Here is a 25449-nt window from a genome sequence, read left to right on the forward strand (position 1 = left end):
CTGCCGAGCTCATTCAAGTTATTAGAAGTTATAGGCTCAAAATATTCTATATTAGAGGATCCTAAGAGCCATGAAAATCGGATATTGAATAAATATGGCACTTAACCTCTGGCCCTGACTATGGGCTTCAAATTCTGAGCAATGTGGATGCAATCAGATCCGAAAGTGGCACTATTTGAGCCATTTTGCAGAGGGATGCATTTTCAAAATGACTACTTTTCCGGGCAGTGAAATTTCCCTAATTTTAGGAGTGGTCTGCTTTGGGGGAGAATTTCTCAAAAATTCACTGGTCATCCCACTAAAAATTGAAAAGAAAATGAAAGAGGACATGTCGAATATCATTTTTCTGTACAGCCTGAACACCTGTGAGAGTTGTGAGTATTTTAAAAATATTTATGAAGTATGGGGATTTATCACTGCTGTCTATGGGTATTTGCCGCGGTGCACCCTTCGGGATGAAGGAGGCGTGACAGAGAACAGCAAAACAGCAGAGGGCGCTACATTTGTCACAATGGCGACTTACGAGTGGTGAGAACTTTTCATTTTTGGCACAGGAACAACTGCAATTTATTTACAATGCGAAGTGAAACCGACAGCATACATGAGTACCTTAAAAGTGTTTGATGTGTGGTGTAAATGTTAGGCGAAATCTGCATGAGAACTTGCACCTTTGGCATGGATCTAACGTTTGTCATGTTTTGTTTGGCTTTGTAAATTTGGCCTACAAGTTCAACATATTCGATGGATCGCGCTGCGCTTTTGGAAAGAGATCCATTCATTCACGGATACACCGTATGCTCTAACCCTCGTTGTGCTTAAATAGAGAATGAAAGCTTTCCATAAACATTATTAACATGCAAGTAGCTTAATAGGTTAAATTCTTGCGGTCGGAGGTTGTTCCATTTATTGCACTCACGTCTGGGCAAAGGAGCAACTCTCCATTCACTTTGTACAGGGATTTGCTTTTTTCCTCCATTTTTGCTGCAACATGATAAATACATGTATAACTGAAACCTTTTCGGTGTTGGAGATATTCATAGTGCATAAATAGTAAAACTTCAGGCACAGTTGATGTAAATGTTAAGAGTTTGAGTCAATAATTCAGATTTTCCCCATTGGCCTAGACGGCAACACAATTTTTGCCCCATTGAGTTTCGATTGTGAAATATGGAATAGCCACCAATTGACCAATTAGAAAGAAGAATCAAGGATCAGGGACATCATCTCAACTGCGAGAATACTTGTGACCTTTTAGGTGTCTTTAGACAGTTTATAAGATATAAATTCAGAAATAACATACAATTTCAAATATCTGTATCTCGTATACAATATGGAACTGGAATTTGTTGGAAGGGGAGTGAACCAGAATTTCTCCCGACCCTGGGGGGGCTGTCAGCACCCCCCCTCCCCATTGTAACGGTGGATTTGAAATGATAATGATACTGTGCAAGGTCATTAGTAATAACAACCACCTCGTGTTTCAGTTTTCATCTTTAATGCAAATCTAATCCGACATGTACCACAGGTAAGATGAAAATATAAAATCAAGGTAAGTGTAAGGATCTTCAGTTTCACATGTGTAAGTCTGAAATAGGGATTTCGTTTGGACATCGCCACGTTATTGTGTGGGTCGAATAAGTTTTTTTGGCAAAAGCTTTACTGCGGATTCAAAGTTTTAAAGTGAAGTCCCGTACATGTAGATTCCACAAATCACATACATGTATTTATTCTTCCTACAAGTACCCCTTTGGTATTAATCAAGGTAAAAAATGACGGACACACAAATTTTAGAAAAACAGCATATTGGGAATAACACTGCCACTGGGTCCATGAATTTACATGTACATGAAGCTAGTTTTGACAGTTGACAAAGTTAAGTCAGGACACAAGATGTAAAGCTGAGAAGCTAATACTTTTGTTATTCTTATTTGGTAGGCCTTTATTGAGGTATTATCCAATTTGGGAATTATTCAAGCAAATCTTAGTTGGGTCATTGTTCATTGGCCTTGTTTTGTATGGTTTGGCATAGAAAGACCCTGTATTATCAGCCCAACAGCCAGACTGTGGGAAAAAAACTGCATTGAATTTCCAAAATGTTCTCATCTATCCTAGGCATCCTCGACCCAGGCATTATAATGCCGAGCGGAAGGCTGGAGCTCTCCAGGCTGAGCCTACAATGGACCACCCACTGAAACCAGTCACGGTAAGTAGCTAGGCCTACTGGTAAAACTCCCACTGTTGCGGTCAAGACTATCAGAAGTCATCCAGTCTGGAGCTAATCACAAGCTACTCAAATGGACTATGGCAAGGCACTTGTTTGTCACTTTTCTGCTGTCACTGAAGACGTTAGATCCGCAGAAAGTTATACACTTTTGTGGACTGGTTTTGAGCAATTGATTGACTGTTGAGACCGGAAAAATTCTCTGTTCCGTTAGTGTGTCAGTCCTCTGTGCAAGGCAAGCCTATAGAATCTGTTTGGCTAAGAGAAAAAAAGACTTTCCGATTTTTTTTTAAAGATAATATAAAATGGAGAATATTATTTCTATTTTAGTTTTTAAGATGGCAGCCAGCCTCTATTTAATCTTTTTCTTACTGTCAGTGTTGTCACTCTACAAAGACACAAATGCAAGGATTTCAATGGAGAATTGAACAAATTTGAAATGGTTTCTAATAAATTATTCAGTTTGTAGCTGGGTTTTACAAGAACTTATAACCACAACCATTTCTATTTGGCACCTCAAACTAAATCCACATTGCCTCCAAATAGGAAGCAAATGGAATGCTAAATCTATTTTTTGACTTTGGCTAAACAGACACTTGTAATTTACTTTTCGCCATATTCAGGTTTCTGAGGTAAAGAAGCTTGGTCGCAGCAGCTCCACATTGGCCAAGCAGCAGGCAGCCAAGGCCACGCCCAAGGCCCTGCCCAGCCCCGCCCTGGACCCCCTGGCTGACTCCATGGATGGTTTGGATCCCCTTTCACAGTTTGCTGCAGCGGCGGCTGCTGTCAAGGTCGTCGACCCCTTGTCTCAAGGTGGGGCACAAGGCATTGGAACAGATGCTGTAAGTAGACAGAAATAAATTTCATACAAGCGTAGCAGATTGGCTTTATTCATGAGATGATCAGTGTGGATCAAACTCCCCAAATCTACTTTACTTTACTGAACACTCTGAAATGCAAAGGCGCCTGACTATTTTGTCATTAATACAGGTTAAACCCTCACTTTAAAAACAAAATTTTCATGTGGACAAAACACATATTGTATTTTGTTTATGATTCACCCTGTTCATTATTTTTAGTATTTCAATCCATGAAATTGCCAGGAACAGGTGTAGCTCTCGCCGGGGGAGTGGGGAGCTAGGGGCCAAAGAGATTGCAAAGCGCACAAAATGTTCATGTGGGCAAAAAAGGTGAAATTGTTCCCAAACCTACTAAATGTGTAGAAATTTTGGCGGCATTTGCCTCTATTGTAATTCATGATGGCTGACTCAGGAATTAGGCCAAGAGAAGGAAGTTTGTCTTGAGATCATTTTGACTGTTTTGGGTTGTGTTTTTTGTATCTTACATTTTTCCTATTTTGTTGATGAGTCACCCTATTGTTGTGAATTGATGTGTTCCAGCGGTTCAGCCACAAGTTTTTTTGTATTTCAATCTATGGAATCACCAGGAATGGGCGTAGCTCTTGCCAGGGGAGGGGGGGAGCTGGAGGCCAGAAGAGGTGACAAAGCACACGATACACAGACTGGCAAGCCATGAGCAGCGGGAGGGAGGTCAGCTCCGAGGCATTTTCTTGGAAACTGACTGCATTCTTCCCCTTTCCAATTTTCTTCTTTCTTTTGTTTCCCTTATCACATCACCCCCTTCAATTGTCATTGTCATTCTCTATGAAAGAGGAAATGCACCACACATCAACATCTCCACTGGCTCTACAGTGGAAGGCTGGCCAGTTTGCATCTGACCACACATTTTTGTCAAGATTTACAAACTGAAGATCTGAAAGCTTTTGGTTCTGATGTTTGTTTTTTTTCCCCTTTGGGAGCATTTTGTATTTTGGATCACTTCTTATTTTCCTGTTTTTCAGACGGATGCTGGTGGATTTAAGAAGAACCAACTGGATGACTCCTTTGAGCCCTGGTCCAGCAAGAAAGCTACCATCCTCAGCAAGTACACCACCTCCGAGAAGCTCTCCATCACCACGGTAACCTCAGCCAAAGATTTCCCTCCTTCCAAAATATCAAGAATATCCCAACTGTTCTCCCCAAAGGTCATCTCGAATTTCAACCAAACAAATGACACCCAGAAAGAGTTTGTTTCCAGATGTGGTTGGAATTCAGTCAGCCTGAGCTGACCCACACACCAAAGCTTGCTCAATTTGAAGAATTTTTTCCATGTGACATTCCTTAATTTACCTCGCATTTATTGGTCTTTATTTCACAGAGCTTCCTCTCCACTACAGGTCGAGAGAAAGGTAAAAGTGTTTTATTTCCTGTATTTGTACGTCATGCTAGATCAGATCACCACCAAGCAATTCATAAACTGTACATCTAGTTATATATGTCTAGTGAAACCCAACAGGAAACTCTAAAATGAGACATTAATAACTTTGGATTTATACAGAATGTATACGTACCTGTTGAGTTTTCAACTCAAGTGTAATAGTTCAGCAACTTTCCTAACACAGTACTCAACCCCTGGTCAGATATGGGATCTTTTATGCCATATGGTACAAGCACAGTCCTTGAGGATAATGTACAATGCTCTATAAATGTCTGCTTACATAAGCCACTAAGTGTATAATTTCCACGTTAACCACAGGTACTTCAGAGAAAAAAAGGCTCTTCTGTCTGCTTGAGACGTATACATCGTCATCACGTCTGGTTAATGTGTACAAAGCATGTACTCATTTCACTGGTGTACACCCCGAAAACTGACCCTGTGTTTCCACAAATGATAACCACAAATTGCAAGGAACAGGCATGAACTCTAAGCACAACTAAGCCCTCAGAAGTAAAAATGCAGAATATTGTTACTAATGTGAAATTGTCTCGTGGATAACACCATTTTTTGTGCACATTCCGTGGAAAAATTAGTCACACATGTACATGTGTCAAACAAGCATGTGCATATTGTGTGCCTGTCACTCTTGAGATCAGCAAACTGCAGTTCTTGAACTACTATAAATCCCATCACTTACCAATGAGAAAACCTTAAGGCAAGTGGTTTGCGGTGCCACCATGTAACTTGAAAGGTCTGACTGACAGAGCACACTGTCTGAAACTTAAAGAGATCTTTCAAGCTTCATGGTGTCACCGCCAACCACTTGCAAACCTTCGCATCTTATTTGAGATATTTGTAGGCCATGCGCAGGATTTCTAAACAAACCTATTCTATTTCCGGTAGCAACTGTCAAGTCCCAACCAGCAGCACAGAGCACTGTCACAGACAAAGTGAAGAACCGACTAGAGCAAATTGATGATTTTGAAGAGGTGAGGCAGTGGAACTATTCGTATTTTGAGTTCAAAGTGGCAGCGTTTGGTCTAATCAATCCATTTGCAGGAGAAGCAATGCGTTGTCTGTCTTCATTAATTTAATTAATGGGCCAGGCTTTGTAGAATATGCGCATTTAATTACATCCTTTTCATTCAAATATTTAGAATTGAAACAGTTATTTAAAATGTCCATTTTTGTTCCTGTCAGATATGAGAGATTTGTGTTTACTCAATCCTCAATTGGTCTTGAGTGCTCTCTGCTGTGCATACCAGTGATTAGGCCGCTAAACACCTTTTGCGGTACTGCCTGGAATATGTGTTATGATGTGGCATAAGATTTAACCCTGTCTATTTCAGGGCTCCGTGAAAGAGATGTTGAACTTGAGTCAACAGGATTATGTTCATCGGATTAACGAGTTGAATCAAGCCCTCATCAGTGCTTGGGACCAGGACCAGAAAGTGAAGGCACTCAAGATAGCCATACAGGTTAGTGATGACGTGTGGTGAATCGGACGCAACGGCTGTACGGGGATGCAGGACCCTGTTGCATTTTGCCGTCAACAGCGCTCTTTAGCCTAAACTACCAATTCTGAGATAATGGCAGCCGGTCCCATTGCGCACTGCCAACATGTTGGATCCTATGGTAGCTGGCTGGCTTGGACCTTGTGGTTGTTTAGCCCTGAGATAGCTGATGTACTGCACCCTGGTGCAGCAATTAGGCCCCTCATTTGTGCAGGGTCTGTAACCGAGACACTCTCTAGGTAGTTAGGGTTAAAAAGTCGATTATGCATGCAGCAACGTGTGATCACTATCAAACAGCAAAGTTGCTGGTGAAAGCCATGCAAGTAGGTGATAGAATTAGGCTCAATAAGCCAGTTCAGCTTAACACTTTCGGTGCCCATGAATACTCAGTAATGTTACCCAAGAGTGCCCAACGTTTTGGGTTTTTTTGAAATTCTTCACTTTCACTATCCATACTAAAATCAGAAGAATGATTGGTTTCTCCATTCCCCTGATCATTATTTTCTTCATCACCTTCTGACTCATAATCTTGGTCTGATGATTTATCATTTGAACCCAGAAAATACTCCCTTTTGCTGTCCGAATCAGCAAAATACTCACAAACTTCTTCTGCAGAAAACCCCGCACGTTTACTGGAGACTGCCATCTTCACTACGACGTGCGCCCTCTTTGGAACCAAAAGAAGTCAATGAATAAAAGTCTTACATGAAAGAAAATCCACACAGAAATCGACTGATACGCCCTCTTGCGATAGGTTGTGACTTTACATGAAATTATGAACAATCATTTTTACAGGAAAACTTGAGATTGTACATGTACGGTGTTGGCATTGAAAGTATTAATGTCTTTGATCTTTACTTCATCTTGGTTGACCTTTTAGAGTCATCAAAATCTGAACTCAACTGTTCAAACTCAAAAATCAGCATTTTTTCAAACTTAAAAATTGTGCAATTTATCAGTTGATGTATCTGTTATTGTTCTCTTGTTAAAGTTTAAATCATTTAGTTGAATTTTCAATTTCTAACAGTGTTCCAAGCTGTTGGCAGATACATCTGTAATACAGTTCTACCCAAGCAAGTTTGTTCTGATCACCGATATCCTGGACACATTTGGTAAGAACTACTTCCAATTGATAATCCATCTTTTCTTCGTCTCATTCCAGTAATCAAGAACATCTCTTTTTACTTTTGCAGAAACAAGTATTTTAAACGATAACATTGTCATGGATACCACGGTTCTTGTTATCATTTTTACCTGAGCCATTCTTATCACTTATGTTATCACAGTTTAGTGCATTTTCTTTATTATTTTCACTGCACCGTACTCACCGTACTCACAGTACTCACCATACTCATCATACTCACCATATTCACCATACTCACTGTACTCACCGTACTCACCGTACTCACCATACTTAACCGTACTCACCATACTCATCATACTCACCGTACTCACCATAGTCACCGTACTCACCATACTCACCACAGTCTCCACCACAGTTGTTTTGCTTTTGCTGCAGGCATTTTTGTTATCTTCATTTTCATCATCACCACAACGATCATCCCTCAACGCCATCACTGTTATTGGCACAGTGACCACCGTCGCCACTTACAACATTCACCCCATCGTGCAATCACCACCACAATTAATGCTGTCATTGTCATCATCGTCATAGTCACCACCATCTCCTGCATCAGTGTACCAGTTACACCACCGTCACCTCTACCACCACCACAGTCATCACAGTCATCATGCAACCCTAACCGGTGACCTCGTATTGTCTTAACCATTTCCTCCATACAACATCAATTGTATTTATATTCCATTCTTTTCAGGGAGGCTTGTCTACGACCGCATCCGCCGCAAGTCTACCTACATCCCCTCCGGTGGCACCACCCCCCAGATGCTCCCAGAGGACTTTGAGCCTCACCAGGTCCCCGACTCGGCCAAGGAAACCTGCCGTAACTGGTTCTTCAAGATCGCCTCCATCAGAGAGCTCATCCCAAGACTGTATCCTTGGCTGTTTGTGAAAAATAAAACTGACAGTTTCAAACTGTTCTTTATCCCCCTGCAATGCATTTATGAGTCAAGTTGTACTTTCAGAGACCAGTTCTAGTGATCAAGAACACAAGCCATCACTGAGATGGCAAGGCATTCACGCACAGGTTACAGGTACTTTTGTCATGACTCTTCAACCATTCGGGTTCTGACAGCGTCTCAAACTGAAAACCTTCAACATGCATATGAATATTGTACCACCACGTTAACCACTTCCTTCTGGGGCAGTTATCAATGTTGATGATACTGGGCTTTCTGTTTTCAAAATTCTTTAAAAATTCCTATCTTCATTTTCTGGACACTTACAAACACGTGAAGGACTGCCTGGTGGCCCCTCTAGCCTGACAGACAAAATCTATTGTCGCCTGGGTTTTCAGCCAGGCCTGCAGCCTTGTAAAAGAGTCCAGATGGTGCGGTGTTATACAACTGTCGTTTGTTCACAATCCTGGCTCAGTGCACTGCTGACCTCTTTTCATACTGCTGCCAGTGTATCCACTGAGAGAGATTTTTTTTTGGGGTAGGGGGGAGAGACTGTGAATTAACCTTAACTGGTTCCCTACAGCTATGTTGAGGCTGCAATCATGGGTTGTTACAGCTTTTTAACAACCGGGTAAGCGGAATTTAGTTTATCTGCCCGCCTTTGGAGATTTTTTTCTTTTTGGGCATTGTTTGTTTTGTTTTGTTTTGTTTATTTATTTATTTATTTATTTATTTGATAATCTCCACGGGTACCATAAAATTAAAAACAGACAATAATACAATATAGCAGGATACAAAATACATGTATATCCGAGGGATTGTCAAGGATAACCCAAAAAAGCTGGAAACGGTATTTCCATTGTGGTCCTCTACATGAAAAGACATGAACATCCATATGCATATATATAATTAAAACTAAACAGACTCATACAAGGCGTTATGTCAGAAAAGAAATTAAAATTTGTCAATAAGAAAGAGCAATTTAAAATTAGATTACATATGAAATTTAAACCCAGAAAGTTATAAAACACATGTATATCACAGAAATGAGACAAACAAACCAGACAACGTTCGACCAAGTCAGAAGTCTTAGGTGTCCGTCATGGTGTATCTTGTCCAATGTAAGCAGAATAGAATGAAATTAATCCTGCTGGTTAAAACCACTTGCAAGAAAGACCATTAACCTATGAGACTGTAAATTGACTTTTCAAAAGGGTTTCATGTTATTTCAATCTATCAAAATTCATCTTTCTTGGTTTTTCCCAAACATAACTCCCTGGTGTGTGATCGGATTCAAATTAATGAAGTGGTTGACAAGCAAAACTGATCAGTTTTGATTCAGTTGTCTCGTTTTTATTTCAGCGAGTATGAGCAAGCATTGCTACGACTAACGAATCAAATGAGAGGCATTGGAGATCCCCTGGTGGCCATCTATGCAAGGGCATACCTGTGTCGGGTAAGAAAACTTTCCCCAAAGCTTAAGGAAAAAATTAACTCGGGGACTCTGAAAAGTAAATTTCCTTTCAAATTCTTGATTTTGTTGCATGTTGAGTTGTTACCCTGTTCACAGCATTGGCTGTACGAATAAGATCCGCACAGAGGCCATAAAGTTTTAGCTCAGTTTCCGTCACTGTTTCCTCTAACGTGATGATGCTGGATATATAGGTGAACCCAGCGTTTTGCATTTGTACTCATTTTAATCTCATAATCTGTGTTTGTCTTTCCCTACCATCACACGTACGCATTTCAAATTCTCAACAAAACTATTTTCAAAATGCGTATTAATAGTTGAATGAGAGGGTTTTAAAGTAACTTTTGTATAATGCAGCACTGATCATAAAATTAGAATTGCATAAATAATTATGATTGGTGATTAATGAGTTGCTTCCACATTCTGTCAGAAGTTGTCTGATTCATTAATGTCCAGTGTGATTACAATCTTGACAGGTTGGCATGGCTGTAGCTCCTAACGTTCGCACTCACCTGATCAACAACTTCTACGATTTCCTGTCTTCGTACTCTCAGGTACATAGCTGTCCAGTATTTGCTTGTTTAATGACATACCCGGGAACTCATTTTTGTCAGGAGCACAACGGGAACACGGCAAATTTTCAGAGGGAAGTATCGTGTTCTCAAAAGGAGTGTTCCGGGCCGAATCGGAATGTTCCATCTTCTGATGAGGCATTCCTTTAGCAAGTTACAAGCAATACTCTGCCCAAGTGGCTGCAAATTTTTTCCTTTGATTACATAATATATGATGACAATAATATTATATATGTCATGCGTTCCATTCCTGGCGAACTCGCCATGTGCTTCACACCATTTCGTCCCAGCTCACTAGGATCGGGAACAGTCCTCAAAACCATCTCATCTCTCTAGGGAGGATGCAACCATGGGTGAACTATTTTAAGCAGTACAACGTCAATCCATCACAAATGACCGTCTCAGCCCTCACAGGTAGCTACTTCTGCTCCCTGAGTGTCAAGAGACGAGTGAGGGTGTCAAGTGACATGCCCTAGGTTACAGCTTGTGCCCCATTGCACCTTACATTTCAGAGGTATTCTTTATTTTGTTGTAGCTCCACAGTGACAGCGTTCAGAACGTCCTAGCCATCCAACGTGTGGAGATGGCCGACTACTTGTCCCTCTACTCGCCAGCACTGGATTGGATATTGCAATGCATTGCACATCAGGCCACGGAGGTAAGCCTCGAATAAAACACCTCAGTTTGTCCTGCCGGATCTCAATCTCGTGGCTTTCCAAATTATGTTTCTTGTACGCAAAATGAGATCAGATCCCCTTTGAATCACTCTGCCACTTGATTTCTTTCCACTTGCTTTTTTGAACAGGAGATCTTGACTGAGATTCTTGGCAAATGCAAGAAGCAATGCAACAAGTAAGTGAACAAGAACATAGAATTTTTCTTCAGAGCACTGACCGTTTTTTCTTATGCACATGTAGCAACCTTTTTTATCTCTGTTAAGCCACTGAATGTAACAAGACTTCAGACTTTGGACTTGTAAGAAAGGTGTTGTGCTGTTAGCCCAAAACATTGACCTTTGGTGCCACTTTTGGTATTGGCCAGTATGGGCGATCCCCACATTTCTCTCGAATGTTTTCTTGTCAGTTGAAAATTTGTCACCCACAATATGCTCTTTATCTAGATATTCAAAATTTAACTTTGACACTAGTGCCCTGTTGTTGAACTCCATCATGTCTGCCTTCAAGCCGGAGTTTATTGCCAGCAGGGCCCTCGGATTCACTGATCTTATCAAGGAATGTGAAGAAGCTGGATTTCCCAAGGTACCAACACTTACTAAGTCTTCTTGTTTCAAATACCCAAAGTACAAACCCTGATGAATGTTTTGCCACAAAACTTACATTAAGATCAAAACTGAGTTAATTGGTTTTCTGAAGCAAGTTGTTTTGCCCTATCACCTGGTTATTTATGTTGGTGAGCAGAAACCAAGCATTTTGCCAGCTTAGAGGCTGAATTTTGGGGGGTTTATGGATAACTCTCTGTACCTTGAAGGTAGCATTGTCTGACTTTCCTTCTGTTCAGTGAAAAAAGGTCTGATGTTTGGTTGTTAAAGGGCAAATAAAGAGTGGGTATTGCAGATATTTACTAGGAATAAAGTGAGAAATTACTTACTGGTGGTTGGACCAGTTTTTGAAAGTTTTGATGTAGCTGTTGTGGTGATAGTCTTGGCAGGCCTGTAATTACAGTTATATGATTAAAAAACACATTAACCAATATAGTATAAAAATCCTCAAAAATCTTTCACCAAAGCTAGTACAAAATTCCACTTGACACAGTATTGCATTTTTGTTGGTGATAATACTGTTCCACCTTCAACATTTGTATTTTGTCAATTTTTATGGCATTTACAGCACCACCTGTATCGATCTCTGGGTACCAACTTGGCGCTGAGCGATCCACCCCAGCAGCAGAGATTGACAGTGCTGAATGAAGTCTGGAAGACTGTCATGAAGTTACGCAATCCAGAGGTAGGTAACTAGACTGGTTGAGTCTTACCTTTGAGCGGGGTTGAACTACCAGGGTTAAATCTAACCACTGTTGGAACCATTGATGTATTGTACCTGAGTACATTCAATTGTTGGCACTGATATTTTGTCGGGTCTGTATTTTATCAGACATCTGACTCCATTGACAATTTGAACCAGCTTTACATTGTCAGGTACTTACTATTTTAGTTGTGGGTTTAATGCAAGGGGAGTTTAGTGCAGTGCATTTACCTAGATTTGTATTACAAGGGTTTTCATTTTAACAGCAGTATGTTACCAGAGCTCCATTCATTAATCATATTTTGCCATGTTTTCAAGTGACATCAGTGAGTTACAACTTTAAGTTGGCGACACCCTAGGTGATATCAGAAGTTTAATATTTCCTGGTTTTAACAATCATTAATAAGATGGGGGCCGGTGTAGGGTCCTGAATCAGCAGGGTACAATTTAATTAGAGGACTTTGTTTAGTGTGTAAAATCTGATGACAATATGTTGCTGTGGTTATAATAGTGATACACGGGTAGAAATGGATTTTTTCAAAATAATCTCATTTGCAATTGAGTCCACTCTGAGCAGAGATTTTGAAGTTATTTTAAGAATTTCTCTTTCTGTTTTGTTCCTTGTTTCAGGACTACATCGGTTGTGCCGAGATCTGGATTGAGTATCCGTGCAGACACTTCACTGTAAGTTGCCAACTATCTGTCCGTTTATTGAGTCTTTCAACTTTGGATTTTAGTACCGAATTGTAATAATTACATGATATTTGAGAGAAGAAAACATTTGACATAAAATCTGTCAGATATGAAAGTGAAAGGTTTGCCTCAAGTTTGCAGTGTGACTGAATAGGGTTGCAAAGTTGCAAATGTATCTGGTGCACAAGGGCAAGTGGGAACCAGTTTAAAACTGGCTTCCATTTTCCCCATTTAATAAATTATTCATTAAAATAAGTGGAGTAAAATTTTGCTGAGCAAAACTATCTGGCTTGGCAAAATGTGTTCTATGAAATTGGCCTCAACGGTGGGCATTGTTAAATCGACTGATATTACAATTTTTCAATTTCGTATGCGAGCTCTCTTGGGTAAAAATGTTCTTGATCTTTTGTAGAAAAAGGAAGTGAACACCATCTTGGGTGACATCATCAAGCACATGACCCCTGACCGTGCATTTGAGTCGTTCTATCCTCAGGTATGGAAATCAAGTCTAGTCGTTGTAGCCAGAATTTCAAATTTTATCGTATTACAATTTCCAGTTTGTTTTATGTGCCAGTACAGTTTGCCTAATTATCAATCAGGCCGTCTCAGAATTTTTCAGAGCACTTGAAAAGGAAATTGTCATTCTTTTTGAAATTCCTTCTTACCCTTAAATTTTGGTCACTGCTGTTGACTGATATTTTAACAGCTTTTAGCATTTCCATTTAGACCATTTTAATTCATATAAATCTTACACCTGGATTTTTGTGCGTACTAAGAAATGGTCGCACGGAAAAAGGAGATAAATTGCAGAATTTAAGTACAGTAAAACAGGGGTTAAAACTTCAATTAAAATTCAATTGGACCCTTCCCCTAAACTGAACTATATCAGTAAACAAAAGTTGGTTTCATTTATCCTCATGAATATTCATTCATGGTTTGTATTGGTTGGTTTGATTTCAGTTACAGTCAGTGATGTCCAAAGTCTTGGCCCATATCAAGGATTTCTCTGCATTGCTGTCAATGGTAAGTTGACTTTCCTTCTGCCCTTTTCTCTCTCTGGTTGGAAATGAAATTTAACAGCATGCATAGCTTGTGAAGATCAGGTCATGAATAAGGGCCCTAAAAATTAGAAAACTACCTAAAATGCGATAGAATTACTCAACTTGAGCACTTGAGAGTAGGTTAGAGCCCTGCTGTTGTAAACTTTCTGACTGAAATTGACATCTTGCATATATTGGCCAGTGTGAGACACAATATTTATAGAAAGCAAGGGATTTTTAGCTCAAGTCGGAGAGTGTCGGAAATTATCTTTATGAGATTGTTGCATTATTTGAGAATTGCCCGACCATTAATATTCTTATGAAATATTGTGTACCAGAACCTGTAGTAAACTGTTGACTTTGCATCATGCATCGAGCATTACTCAATTGGAGTATGGGTCACTGGGTAACTACATATGGTTTAGCAGATGTTGTAAGTGCCTCACAGCATCATTCAGGTCCAAAGCTTTCTGGACTTGACTTTAATTGACATGTTGTGGTCGGTTCAAAGTTTAGGAAAGCAGTTACTTATCTGCTTTGAAGAGTAAGGTGGTAGCTTTGTAACCAAGGAATTGGAATTAAATTTCTCTCAAGTTGTTGTTTCTTTTCCTCTGTGCCCAGGACAAGTTCATGCCGATGGTGGATATGTTCCAGAAGGACGTGGTAAAGGTGGAGCTTTGCCGGTCCATCATAGAGGCATTCTGCCGTAACCAAGAGAAAGTGACAAATGATCCAGTCATCATCAACGCTCTCATGTTTGTCTGCAAGACCATGCACGACTCCCTCAAGTAAGTGCAGAGCTCTTGTGGGTCATGTGACTCTTTTTTTTCTGAAAGTCTTATAAAAGTCTTCTAAGCGGTTTTTAGCAACTATCAGGCTTTTTTTCCGTCGTATTGCAATGAGGCTCTTCAAGCCAGCATCTGCATCGCCTGTCACTTGCACCAAATGACTAAATGAGAATATTTCTGCCTGGATTGGATGCAGGTCCACCATCAGGAGGGTGGGTGGAGAAGTGTGAAAAAACCAAAATGAAAGAAAGTTATCCACACTACGGCAGAGTTCTATGATTAAATAATGGACCGTCGTTCAAACATTCCTGTAGTTCATGTGCCGGAGTGAAACTCCCATGGACGCCCATCTTCAACAGACCGCAGTGTACATTCTTTGAAAGGTTATTTGTGTTATTTGAAATGTTCATTGAGGTTTCTGAACAAGACTTGAACAGAAAAACCAGACTGCATTCCTCTGTTTTACAATATCTTTCTCATCCTTGTTGATTGTATTTCATTTCTCCCATCAGTGCCCTGTCTTTGGAAGACGATGTCCGAGAAATTGGCCGACTGATTGCCGGCTTCGTCAGAAAAGTAAGAATTTGTTTTTGTTTGAGAATATATCGAGCCAGTGTTTAAACTAGGAAAATGAATGAAAATTGCCAAATAATGGCTGTTGGAGACAGCGTCAAGGAAATGTGAAGGAACGATAGATCTTTCTCATTTGACGCCATCTTTGTAGGAAACTCAGAGCTGCTTTTTCAGCTCTATCAAGTGCCTTTGTGCACAGTTTGTGCAAATGTTCCATACACGCATGCATGTTGATCCAAATATCGTCAAAGCACAGCGTAAATGAAACGTGTCACGAAAAATACAAAACTTGTGCACGCGGCAGCCTGTAGGAAGTGATGTCATTTGAAACAGACTTATTGAGAATTTGTTTCATGATGTTTTTTCTCGACAGATTTCATTCGGCCGAGATTTTGAGCAACAATTGAGTTTCTACGTGGAGGCTCGTGCCAACTTCAGCAATATTGACAGTGTGCTGGTCGCATTGGTACAGGTAAGATTGCACCAGACTCTCCACGCATAGGAACTGAATAGCAAGCACAGCTCTGGAGGAAAAGGGCAGATGGTCTAACATTATCTTCATGCACCTTCCTCCTGAAAAACTTGCTTATGGCTTGATGAGAGACAACATACGGGGGCCTGGACACAAGCATTTTAAATTCTGAAGGTGTCAGGGTTGAGTCCTTCAGTCATTGTTTTAATTGTCCAACCAACAACTGAAGAACTGTGCAGTACAAGAACAGCTCTTAGCAGAGGAAAAACCATGTGCTCGCCTCATGCAAGGTGCCAAAATGCCACATGATTGGTAATTTTCAATATTCAGATGGCAGCTTCCACCGTTTTCCTCCTGCTTACTACAAGCAAATGACAATTGTTTCATGCAGATGCCTTGTACCTGAATTGTTAAACAAAACTGGCAGTTATTTGCATGGGGTAGAAAAATCTATTGCCCTGTTAGTTTAACGGGAAAGAAAAAGGTTACAGATTAACTGAAGTAGTGGATATGGATGAAGGCTTCCTAGGCCTGTCCCTGAAGAGAAATAGAGAAATTGGAAGGGGAATTCTGACAGTATTTCTTGTCTGTACTCTGTCTTTCATTTAGTGCGTAAATCAGTTGGCATCAGAAACAAGAACTGTCATGAAAGGAAACCACTCCAGGAAAACCGCTGCGTTTGTCAGAGTGAGTAGACCAATTCTTTCAAGTCTTCTTTACTATCAGTGCAAGTGGAATATATTTGAAAGTCTGGAGTTCTGTAGACTCATTCATTAACCCTAACCCCCTAGGGTGTGTGGAAAATCATATTAAACTTGGAGGATTGAGGACTGTTAGGGTTAACCAGAATTACGCTAGTGGGGCCAGACTAGTGCATTTTAGTGACTCTTTGACCAATTTCATTTCTGTGAGAAATTAATGTCATTCCATAGGGACTCTTCTGAAACACACGTTGCATCGCATTCAAATTGAAGACGGTGCTGTGGGATTACTTACAACAGTTCTATTGTTTTATGCTCACCTCGCTCAGCCACGCATTTGCATGAATTGCACAAATGATTTTCAGTTGAATGCGTACAGAGTCTTTGTCATAAGCTTTCTTTTTCGATGTGTAAAGCATACTTTTGGAAGACGTTTAGGCTTCAGTCCAAATGGGTCATCATCTGCAGTGATGCTATTTTTGTTGTCACCTGTTGGACATATTCTCGTTCTTGTGATTTCCCCGCAGGCTTGCGCAGCGTATTGCTTCATTACCATCCCTTCCATCGTCGACATCTTCCATCGGCTGAACCTCTACCTCCTGTCTGGTCAGGTTGCCATGCTCAACCTGGCCCTGACACAAGGTGAGGGACAATTTCTCTCCTATTGGCCTGATGTAAGAATCACTTAGGGCGCTCTGATCTTGTGAACGGTGTACAGGGCATGCAGCTGATTGCCTGCTGAACGAATTTAGTCAAATGAAATTAATCACAGAAGTTTTAGAGCATAACATGACGAGAAACAGGTAAGGGAGTTTTGGTTTGTGATTGAATTATTGAATAGGGGATCTGAGGTTTGAATCCAGTTGCTCTTTATGTGTTGTGTCCTTAAGCAAGCCATTTTACCTTGACTTGCTTCGCACCACAAGGGGGTGTAAATTGGTTCCAACGTTAGCCAGGTGGTAATCCACAGAGTTATGAAATCCCATCCCAAAGGGAAATAGAATATATTCCAAACTGTTTTGTGCCAAAGACACAGATAACAGACACAGACAAATAAAAAGACTCTACCCTTTCGTTTTATCATCAAAATGTTGGTGTGTCATCTTTGAGATTTGGGTTCAAATCATACCTGGACTGCCATTTGAACCTGGTTTGCACTGCACACCCATTTTGTTTTTTTTCAGGGTTTTTGGGTCAATTGTGAATCATTTCTCAGGGTTTCCCCAGGTATGAATGCTAGGGGTACCGTGGTTGTATAGAGGGTTTTCACATGGCATAACATCACAGGTAAAGGATTTCAGGAAGCGTACCGTGGAGGCGTGAGCATTTTGGAATCTGTATGTTTCTGTTGGTAATTTCATGTACGCCAGACTATTGAAAGACTTCAAAGGTACACACCTTGCACGTCTTTGGAAATTGAATGCTGATCATCAAAAATCATGTGACTGAAAATCCTTCGTAAATACAAGGAAATGTTAGGGCAATATTACAAAATGGGTTATTGTATTCGAAATTGTTAACCAGTGGTTGTCAAGGGGGACCTCTTGAGTAAAAAAAAAGTATACTCCTCTAACATTTTGTTTGTTGACAGCCGATGCTTTCTTCAAGGGCGCCATCAGTCTCATACCGGACGTTCCCAAGACCATGGTCATCGACAGCAAGTCTCGTTCCACAGAGCCATTCCTCCTGAATTACATCAATAACTTCCTGTCCACTCTGCTTGTTGTTCCCGTGAGTAGCAAATATCATCAAGTCTAATGAGGTTTTCCTCTGAGATTTTCGTCTCTCCGTCTGCTGAACATATTTTGACAAGTTGTGTTTATTCAGATGCAGTTTTGTGTTAACAATCCATTCTCAACATTTTCTTTCATTTAAAACATTTCAGATAAAATCAGAGTATAATTATTCTAAATAATTCAGCATATTTTTTAAAAAAAGGAAACCTAGATCGATTTCTTCATTTCTTGGACATGGCTAAATATTTTGGAAATTGGCAGCCATCGTTTATTAATTGCTGATGTCCGCTTTCTTATGACATCAAGAAATCCAATTTTCTGTCACAGATGACTGAGCACGAAGCAGTTCAATCAGCCGTGTCAGAACTGGTCTTACATCAGATTCACCGCAGCCTGACTCTGACAGTTTTCTTACCTAAAAAAAAAAGAAGGAAATCCAGTGTGTCCTTAGCAAAATTTTTGTTTAGTGATTTAACATTTGGGTGCTTATGCCTGTCTGGACCTAACCCCATTGTCCTTCGACATGTCCCCCATTCGTTTTAACACAAGATTCAGCTCTGGTTCTCATCGTTCACAATGCATTCCTGATTTACATCTCTCTGTCTTCTTAAGGTCACCACTGCAGCAACGATTCTGGCACGTGGATCATTAATATCTTGGGGTAGCGACTTGTAAACTTGGTTCTTAAGATGCCCCCACAAAAAGAAATCACAGGGGAGGAGGTCAGGGGACCTTGGTGGCCACTCTATCTCATGGTTTATCACAATTACTCTTGTGTTAACCAATTCCTGCCAGGGATTCCGGATCCGGGCACGTATGCTTTATATGCGTGGCCGGGGTCTCCAAACTCGGACAAAAGGAACAAGGTCTTGTAACAAAAGACCGTAATCGCTGGGAATTACTGACATTTTTTCACTCTCAAAAGTGGAGATAATCCAGCCTTGTTTTGAAACAATATACCAGGGTTTGGGGAATTAAGAGCGAGCGGATTACCACCGTGGTTAAACATCTTTCATTGTCTTTCCCTCACGATGATCTGACGAGGAGCTGGAGCTCCATCCTTGACCCACCCGAAGCGGCGAAACATTCCACCCTGGTGTTCAAAGTGTGACTGTAACTGCGGTACAATTTTGTCCTTGATAATCTCAAGGTAAAGTTCACCATTGAGATTGTCATCAGAGAAACAGAGTCCAACGACAGTGCCATCTCCACACAGACCTATCCAAAGAGAAATCTTCTCTCAGTTCATTTTCACATCAAAACTGAAGTTGGGTGGGGTATGCTTCGGAGCGTATTCACAGACATTCTTATTTACTTGGCCATTCATGAAAACACTGCTCCATCCCCAATCACAAGGTGCTCCCAGAATCTGGGATGGCTGTCCAGTAACCACTGTCAAAATCTTGGTCGTCTGGGTAGATCTGAATCAAGGAGGCCATGTCGCCACTCTGTTACCACAAACACACGCTGCCTAGTTGTAAGCTGCATTTTGCTGGTCTGAGAAATGAACAACCTTTCCAACTTCTAAGGAGTGTGCGATGAAATAACATGCTGAGGATTGCATAAATTGGAGGCGCAACAAAACCCTGCATTGGGCAGACAAAGTTCTTTACCAAAACATCTATCTGGTGCAAGACCAGTTCTGCCATGGTTGATTGAACTGCTTCGTGCTCATCAATGACAGTAAATTGGATGTCTTGGTATCATAAGGAAGAGGACATCATTAGTCAATAAGTGGTCGTTGTCAATGTCCAAAATATTTAACCATGTCCAAGATATTAACAAATTAATCTTGGTTTCCTTTTTTTATAAACAACACACTGTATAAAAGTATCACATAGTATCACGTGTACATTGAAGGATTATTTCTTTCCTCAGTTTAATGTTCAGACCAAAACACTTCTGTTTATTTGCTTCCTAACTTTTGCAGCAATAAATAAAAGGTAATCATTCCAACAACTGATTTTATCAAGCTTCATCCATATCAAAATGAAACCAATATTTTTAGAATGCTATATGTAGAGTGTAGTGTGTTCTGAGTTCTGAGTTTTTGTTCCAAAAATGTAGTTTTTTTTCATCGTACACTTCAGGAACAAACCCATAAAGTGGAATTTTTCAACAGAGAGAGACGATATGCCCATTTCAATCTTGAAAGGTTTGTTGTGTCATCAAACATGAGTACTGACTCCAAGTATGAAACGTCTGTCATTTCAGGACAACTCCGAGCACGGAGTGCTGTATTTGGTTCGTGGTCTGCTTAATGTGGTACAGGATTACGTGTGGGATACCGGCAACGACACCAAGGCGTTGGTGTTCTTGAATGTCCTAAGCCTGCTGTCTGCAAGTTGTCAAGACCAGTACATATACCATGTCAAGAATGGTGAGGGATGGCTTGCCATTGTGTTGCCGTATTTGTTTTGTTTGAATCCCGAATTTGCTTTTGATTAAGGCTTTTACCACCTACTGAGCTTGTGAATTTTTGTGCAAGTCTTGTTTATATATTTCTCATATTCAACCATAAACGCTAATAAATTGGGTGAGATCAAAACAGTATTTTAAAATATTAATTAAAAAACTCAAGTATTCACAAACTTGCAATTCAAAAACAAATGACAAGCTTCAAACATATTAAAGTTAGCAACTTCAAAGTACTCAGTTATCAATTGGAAGCTCGGGACCGTTGTCCTCAGACATACTGATTACACAATATTGATAGATGTTGGTAGACGCTTAAAATAAACATTTTATTTCTGTTTTCAATGCCATTATGTCTGTTAATTTGTGGTATTGTTGCTGCTGTGGTGAACGCTGCCTATGTCACAGTTGCTGCCGTGATATGTTGTATTTCCACTGCCACTGCTGATGTTGTGTGCCCAGTCGCTGCTGCAGTTGTCGATGCTTAATGGCATGGCCCTTAATGGAAGTGCTGTTGTTTGCATCCTTTTTCCACTGTTGTTGCCACAACCGTCACTGGTATCGTGCTGTGTGTGTTATCACTGTTGCAATCGATGCTTCTTGTATTGCCGCTGTGCTAATTTCGTTACTGCTGCTGTAATGCTGTTGCCGTTCTCCCTTCCGCACATACACATATATATATTGTTCTTATCTGCTGCTCCATCTGAGCTTTTCCTGCTGTTGGCTCTGTTGAGGCAGTTTCTGTCTCCGCTGCTTGAGTTGTCACAGGTATTAACTGGTGCACAGGTATTAACTGGTGCACATCATTCATTGAAGCAGTGTCTTTTCCTCTGTTGCTGCAATTTCCGGACCTTCTGTTGTTGCTTAAGTTGTTTCTGTTTTGCTGCTTTTCTTAAAACATGCCAGTGCTGCTGGTCTTGTCTTTAAATTCAACCTGTCACTCAAAGAAGGAGTCCTTTTTTTTGGAGGAACCTCTCTAATAACTGCCTTCTCTTTTTAATCGAGTTTCTCGTTTCTCGACTTTCAGTTGACTCCAATGACGTCTTATACGGAAGTGATAAGAAGTTCTTAGCCGAGGTGTCTGGCCTGTGCGGCACACTCATCACATCTATTCTGGAACACTGCAAATCGCTGGCGCAGTCCGAGGTAGGTGTTGGTTGTGGGGTGTAAAGTGTCACACTTTCAGACTCCAGCTTTAGCTCCCTTTCATCAAATCTCAGCGATGTCCGTCATGTGGATCTGTTCTTTCGACCAGGACTCTTTGGTTGCCCTCGGGAGAGAAGAAACGACGAGTTTGCACTCACCGCTTCTGCTCCGAACCGCCACTCTTATAGAAGAGGTCCATTCCACTCGGTGTGCCTGCAAACATTCCCTCAGTCTAACCTCCACCATACAAAGTTTCAAATCTTATGTATCTTCAGTTTAAGCTTTCTATATTCAGAAGACCAGAGCCAAAGATTGCATTGAAGCTGCTGACAGAACTAACATTTTGAAATACCTGTTTGATTGATACCCACGTAATTTGTTCTGGTTATTGGTTCTGAGGCTTCTTACACATTGTTTCTTCTTCTTTGTCTAGAATGGACAGAAGAGGCAATCCCATCTGGCTATGGACTTCTTCAATCGCATCTTGGTTCATGGCGACATCGCGCAGCAAGAGATAGCCTCCCTGGCTCTCAATCTGTGGAATCTGGCTCAGAAACATGGCCATGCCGACACCAAGCAGATGGTGGGTGCTGGGTGAGGGGTGGGTGGGTGCAGGGTGGGTGAGTTTGGATGGGGCTGAGTTGGGTTGAATTGGGGTAGGATGGTATTGATTGGTCCGTTGGGTGGGTACACGGGCGTTGCTAGAGGAGGTGATGTTGGTGGGTGTCACCCCATCCCCCATTGGTTAGTTTTGTTGGCAAAATTAAGGTCTGTTGGCAAAATAAAAAACAAAGAACAGAGCAAGTTGAAAGGAAGGAGGATACAGTACACTGCGTGACAGTCCGTCGGCAAATTTCATGTGGTGCCCCCCCCATTCAAAATGGTCTAGCAACACCCGTAGATGGGTGGGGTTGAAAATTGGAAAGGAAGTATTTAAGTGTGAGTAAAGTATGTTTATTTTGTTGAGTTGGGTTGGGGAAGGATGTGTAGTGTATTTGAGTGAGCTGGTTGGGGGCTAGGTTGGATGCAGTGGGAAGGGGTTTGTGTGACCATGCTTAGATTGACTTTGAGCTGGGTTGAAGTGGGTTTGGTTGGGGTGTATTGTGTTTGGTGGGTCGGGTCATATTGTGGTTCAGATGTGTTTGAGATGGCTACAGATGAGTCAAGCAGAGAAGGAAGGGGTCAAATTTGGTTAGGCAGTGACGGGGTGGGTTAGCACGTCCTTTAGGAATTTTTGCTAAGCTAGGTTAGTTCTGATTGGCATAGCTTTAAGCTGGGCAAGCAGTGGTGTAACTAGCGTGAAATGTCTGGAAGGGGGATCCAGGGGTGCGATTTTGTTTCTCAGAAGCCCACGGAGAGCAGATATCAGCTGCAGTTTGTATGCAGAATTTGAGAATTCAAAGGTATCAGGGACGGATTGGCGCATCCCCCCCAACATCCCTTTGTTGCTACACTGCTGTGATTTGAGCTTGTAAGTAAGTATACTAATGGATAAAGGGACTCCTAAAAGTGGACAGATTCGGAGGATATTGTTTATTTTGTTTCCTATTGATTACGTATGTCAGTGTGCATTTGAGATCTTATTCATGCAGTTGGAGACAAGGTTTAGGAATGGAATTGAACTTGTTTATCTAGCCTGTTCACATGCAAGAAAGAAAATTTGAAATGTTGCACAGCTTAAAATCTCTTGTGTTTTCCTCCAAGGTGCGGATGCTAGAGTATGTGAAATGCAAAGGTAATCAGGCTGGAGGGAAAGCCTACAGAGATCTCGCTGCATCCATGCCACTTCAGTCCAGGACATAAAAAGTCAGGCTGGAAAGAGAGTCTACAGTTATATTTTTAATTATGTGATAAGTAGAATTTGTACATCTCACAACTCAAAAAAAAAATCAAGCTTGTGACAGAGACTCATTGAGGTTTTGTTCATACATCAACGAGGAATGACTGTTTCTTTGTGTTGTTATTTTTTTATTTCATTTATCCAAAATGGATGGATAAAATATTGACAATAAGAACAGTGAATAGTATAGAACATTAGACACCAAATCTATAAGGACAATAACATACTAATCAAACGGTAACAGGAATCAGGCTTTAAAAAGTCATATTTTGTATGTTTAGCAGGCACAGTGTGTAGAAAGAATCACTTTGTATAATACTCAATTTATTTCACCCCCCCAAAAAAAACTTTGTGGCTGGACTGTAAGGTATAAGCCAGGCAGTTCCAGGCGGGACAGTTTAGGGAGGGTCAGTGATTTGACACTCATTACTCTGCCTCAGTGATGTACATGTAGTCATCCAGTCTGAAACCAAGTCACTGACCTGTGACTGGTCTTGTGAAATGACTCTTGACTGGTTTTCTTCAGGTGGGCATTGTGAACAGGCTTGTGATGGCTCCAACTACAACGCTGCAAAGGCCTCTGTGCAGAAATGGTCTGAGGCAATGGCACGACGTCTTCAGTCCTAAGACAAGATGCATGCGTGCACTCTGGCTTAGCAAGCATGGTTCTGAAGTGCACACAACTGTATTTTCGTTTGAATGAGCACAGATTCAAAGTCTCTCTGCAGGGCTCATAGCTCATTGGTGGTGTCCAGGCATTGGCTGTTTCAAACATGTTTTGTGCATGTCCTCAGATCTAAGAATGCCTCACCTGTTTGCATGATAACCATCTCAGTGTTTGCTTCTAGTTGTGGTTTCCGAAGTATTCTTTAAAATCGCCTGATTGTTAGCGTCCAGTAAAGTCCATTGAGCTTTGGCAACCCAAAGAACTCTTTCTTGAAATGAGGGATTTTATGTTTTAAGACCAGATTTAGCCATATGCTTTGAAAATTGCACTCTTAACTCTCACATCTTCTACTCTGAGCTTTTAAAAGCTTTCGGAGCTGTCTGGCATGTTATTCAAGCGTGTCTCGTATTCTCCAGTGGATTTAATTTCAAAGGGTGTACCACTTCGCCCGCAGTCGCTCAACATGTTGCCAGTTAAGTCGCTTGTGATCTTCTTAAGACTTACAGGTTGAGATGATAGATCTCCATCTTCATTTGAGAACATCACGGAATCTTATGGGAAATGTATAGTTCTCTGAAACAGCGAAGATAATTTATCCAAATGTAATCTTGTAATCTGAAAAAAGTGTATACATTGGTTTTGTATTTAATCCTTTGAGCTGAAGCATGTCTCCATAAAGTGGAGTATAAGCACAAGAAATGTGAAAATCGTTTACATTAGGGATAATTCTCTAAATGTCAAAGATTTAAGTTGATCGGATTCAGTTTCAGACCATTTGGGGGAGGCGAATCAAACCTGTATATTAAAGACTGGATGAAGTGATGCTCTTTCACATGTGTCCCAAGAGACAGATTGTGGATGATTTGCCAAGCTGCCCCCTTCCTCTCCTGTTTAGCCACGCCCAGTGAGGAGGTGCTGTGCGTGAGAAGAATCTTCCAGGACTGGGATGGAGATTCACCGAAACGATTGAGAGATACCAATTTCTCTGTATGGAATCCAGCCGCAACATCAATAAGTGGAAAGACAAAGTCTTCGATGTTATTTTCCCATCTGACACATGTATGAACAATAAGAATTGGAATTGTTTTACTAGTTCATATTACCATTATTTATGCAGGAATTGAAATCTTTATGCCAAACCTTTTTTTTTTGTCTTAAGGATTATTCTGAAGTTGTATTGCAGAGTAATTCATTTGATTTAGTTGTTTATTTCTGCAATATTGCATTCCAGAACGGCAACATCTGACAAAGAACCTTCCTCAACCGTATTTTATTATTAAAGCATTTTGAAGATCTCCTATGGA

General features: G+C 40.8%; 1 protein-coding gene across 1 annotated transcript; it reads left to right on the forward strand.

Annotated features, from left to right (window-relative positions):
- The first annotated feature begins 464 nt into the window (after positions 1-464).
- LOC110976161 (VPS35 endosomal protein-sorting factor-like) lies at positions 465-25449 on the forward strand. Its single transcript, XM_022229222.2, has 29 exons — positions 465-528; positions 2113-2203; positions 2845-3063; positions 4083-4199; positions 4439-4469; positions 5402-5487; positions 5848-5976; positions 7040-7124; positions 7848-8022; positions 8633-8680; positions 9412-9505; positions 9997-10074; positions 10628-10750; positions 10898-10944; positions 11240-11351; positions 11940-12056; positions 12705-12758; positions 13180-13260; positions 13728-13790; positions 14429-14595; positions 15108-15171; positions 15542-15640; positions 16250-16327; positions 16869-16983; positions 17933-18072; positions 20292-20457; positions 21520-21638; positions 22072-22221; positions 23343-25449. Exons 1-29 carry the CDS (start codon positions 512-514, stop codon positions 23439-23441), a joined length of 2964 nt encoding a protein of 987 aa, XP_022084914.2. The 5' UTR covers positions 465-511; the 3' UTR covers positions 23442-25449.

Source organism: Acanthaster planci, linkage group LG07, assembly GCF_054643075.1.
Source record: "Acanthaster planci isolate LZ-2023a linkage group LG07, COTS_SCS, whole genome shotgun sequence".
In the NCBI taxonomy this organism is placed as follows: Eukaryota; Metazoa; Echinodermata; class Asteroidea; order Valvatida; family Acanthasteridae; genus Acanthaster; species Acanthaster planci.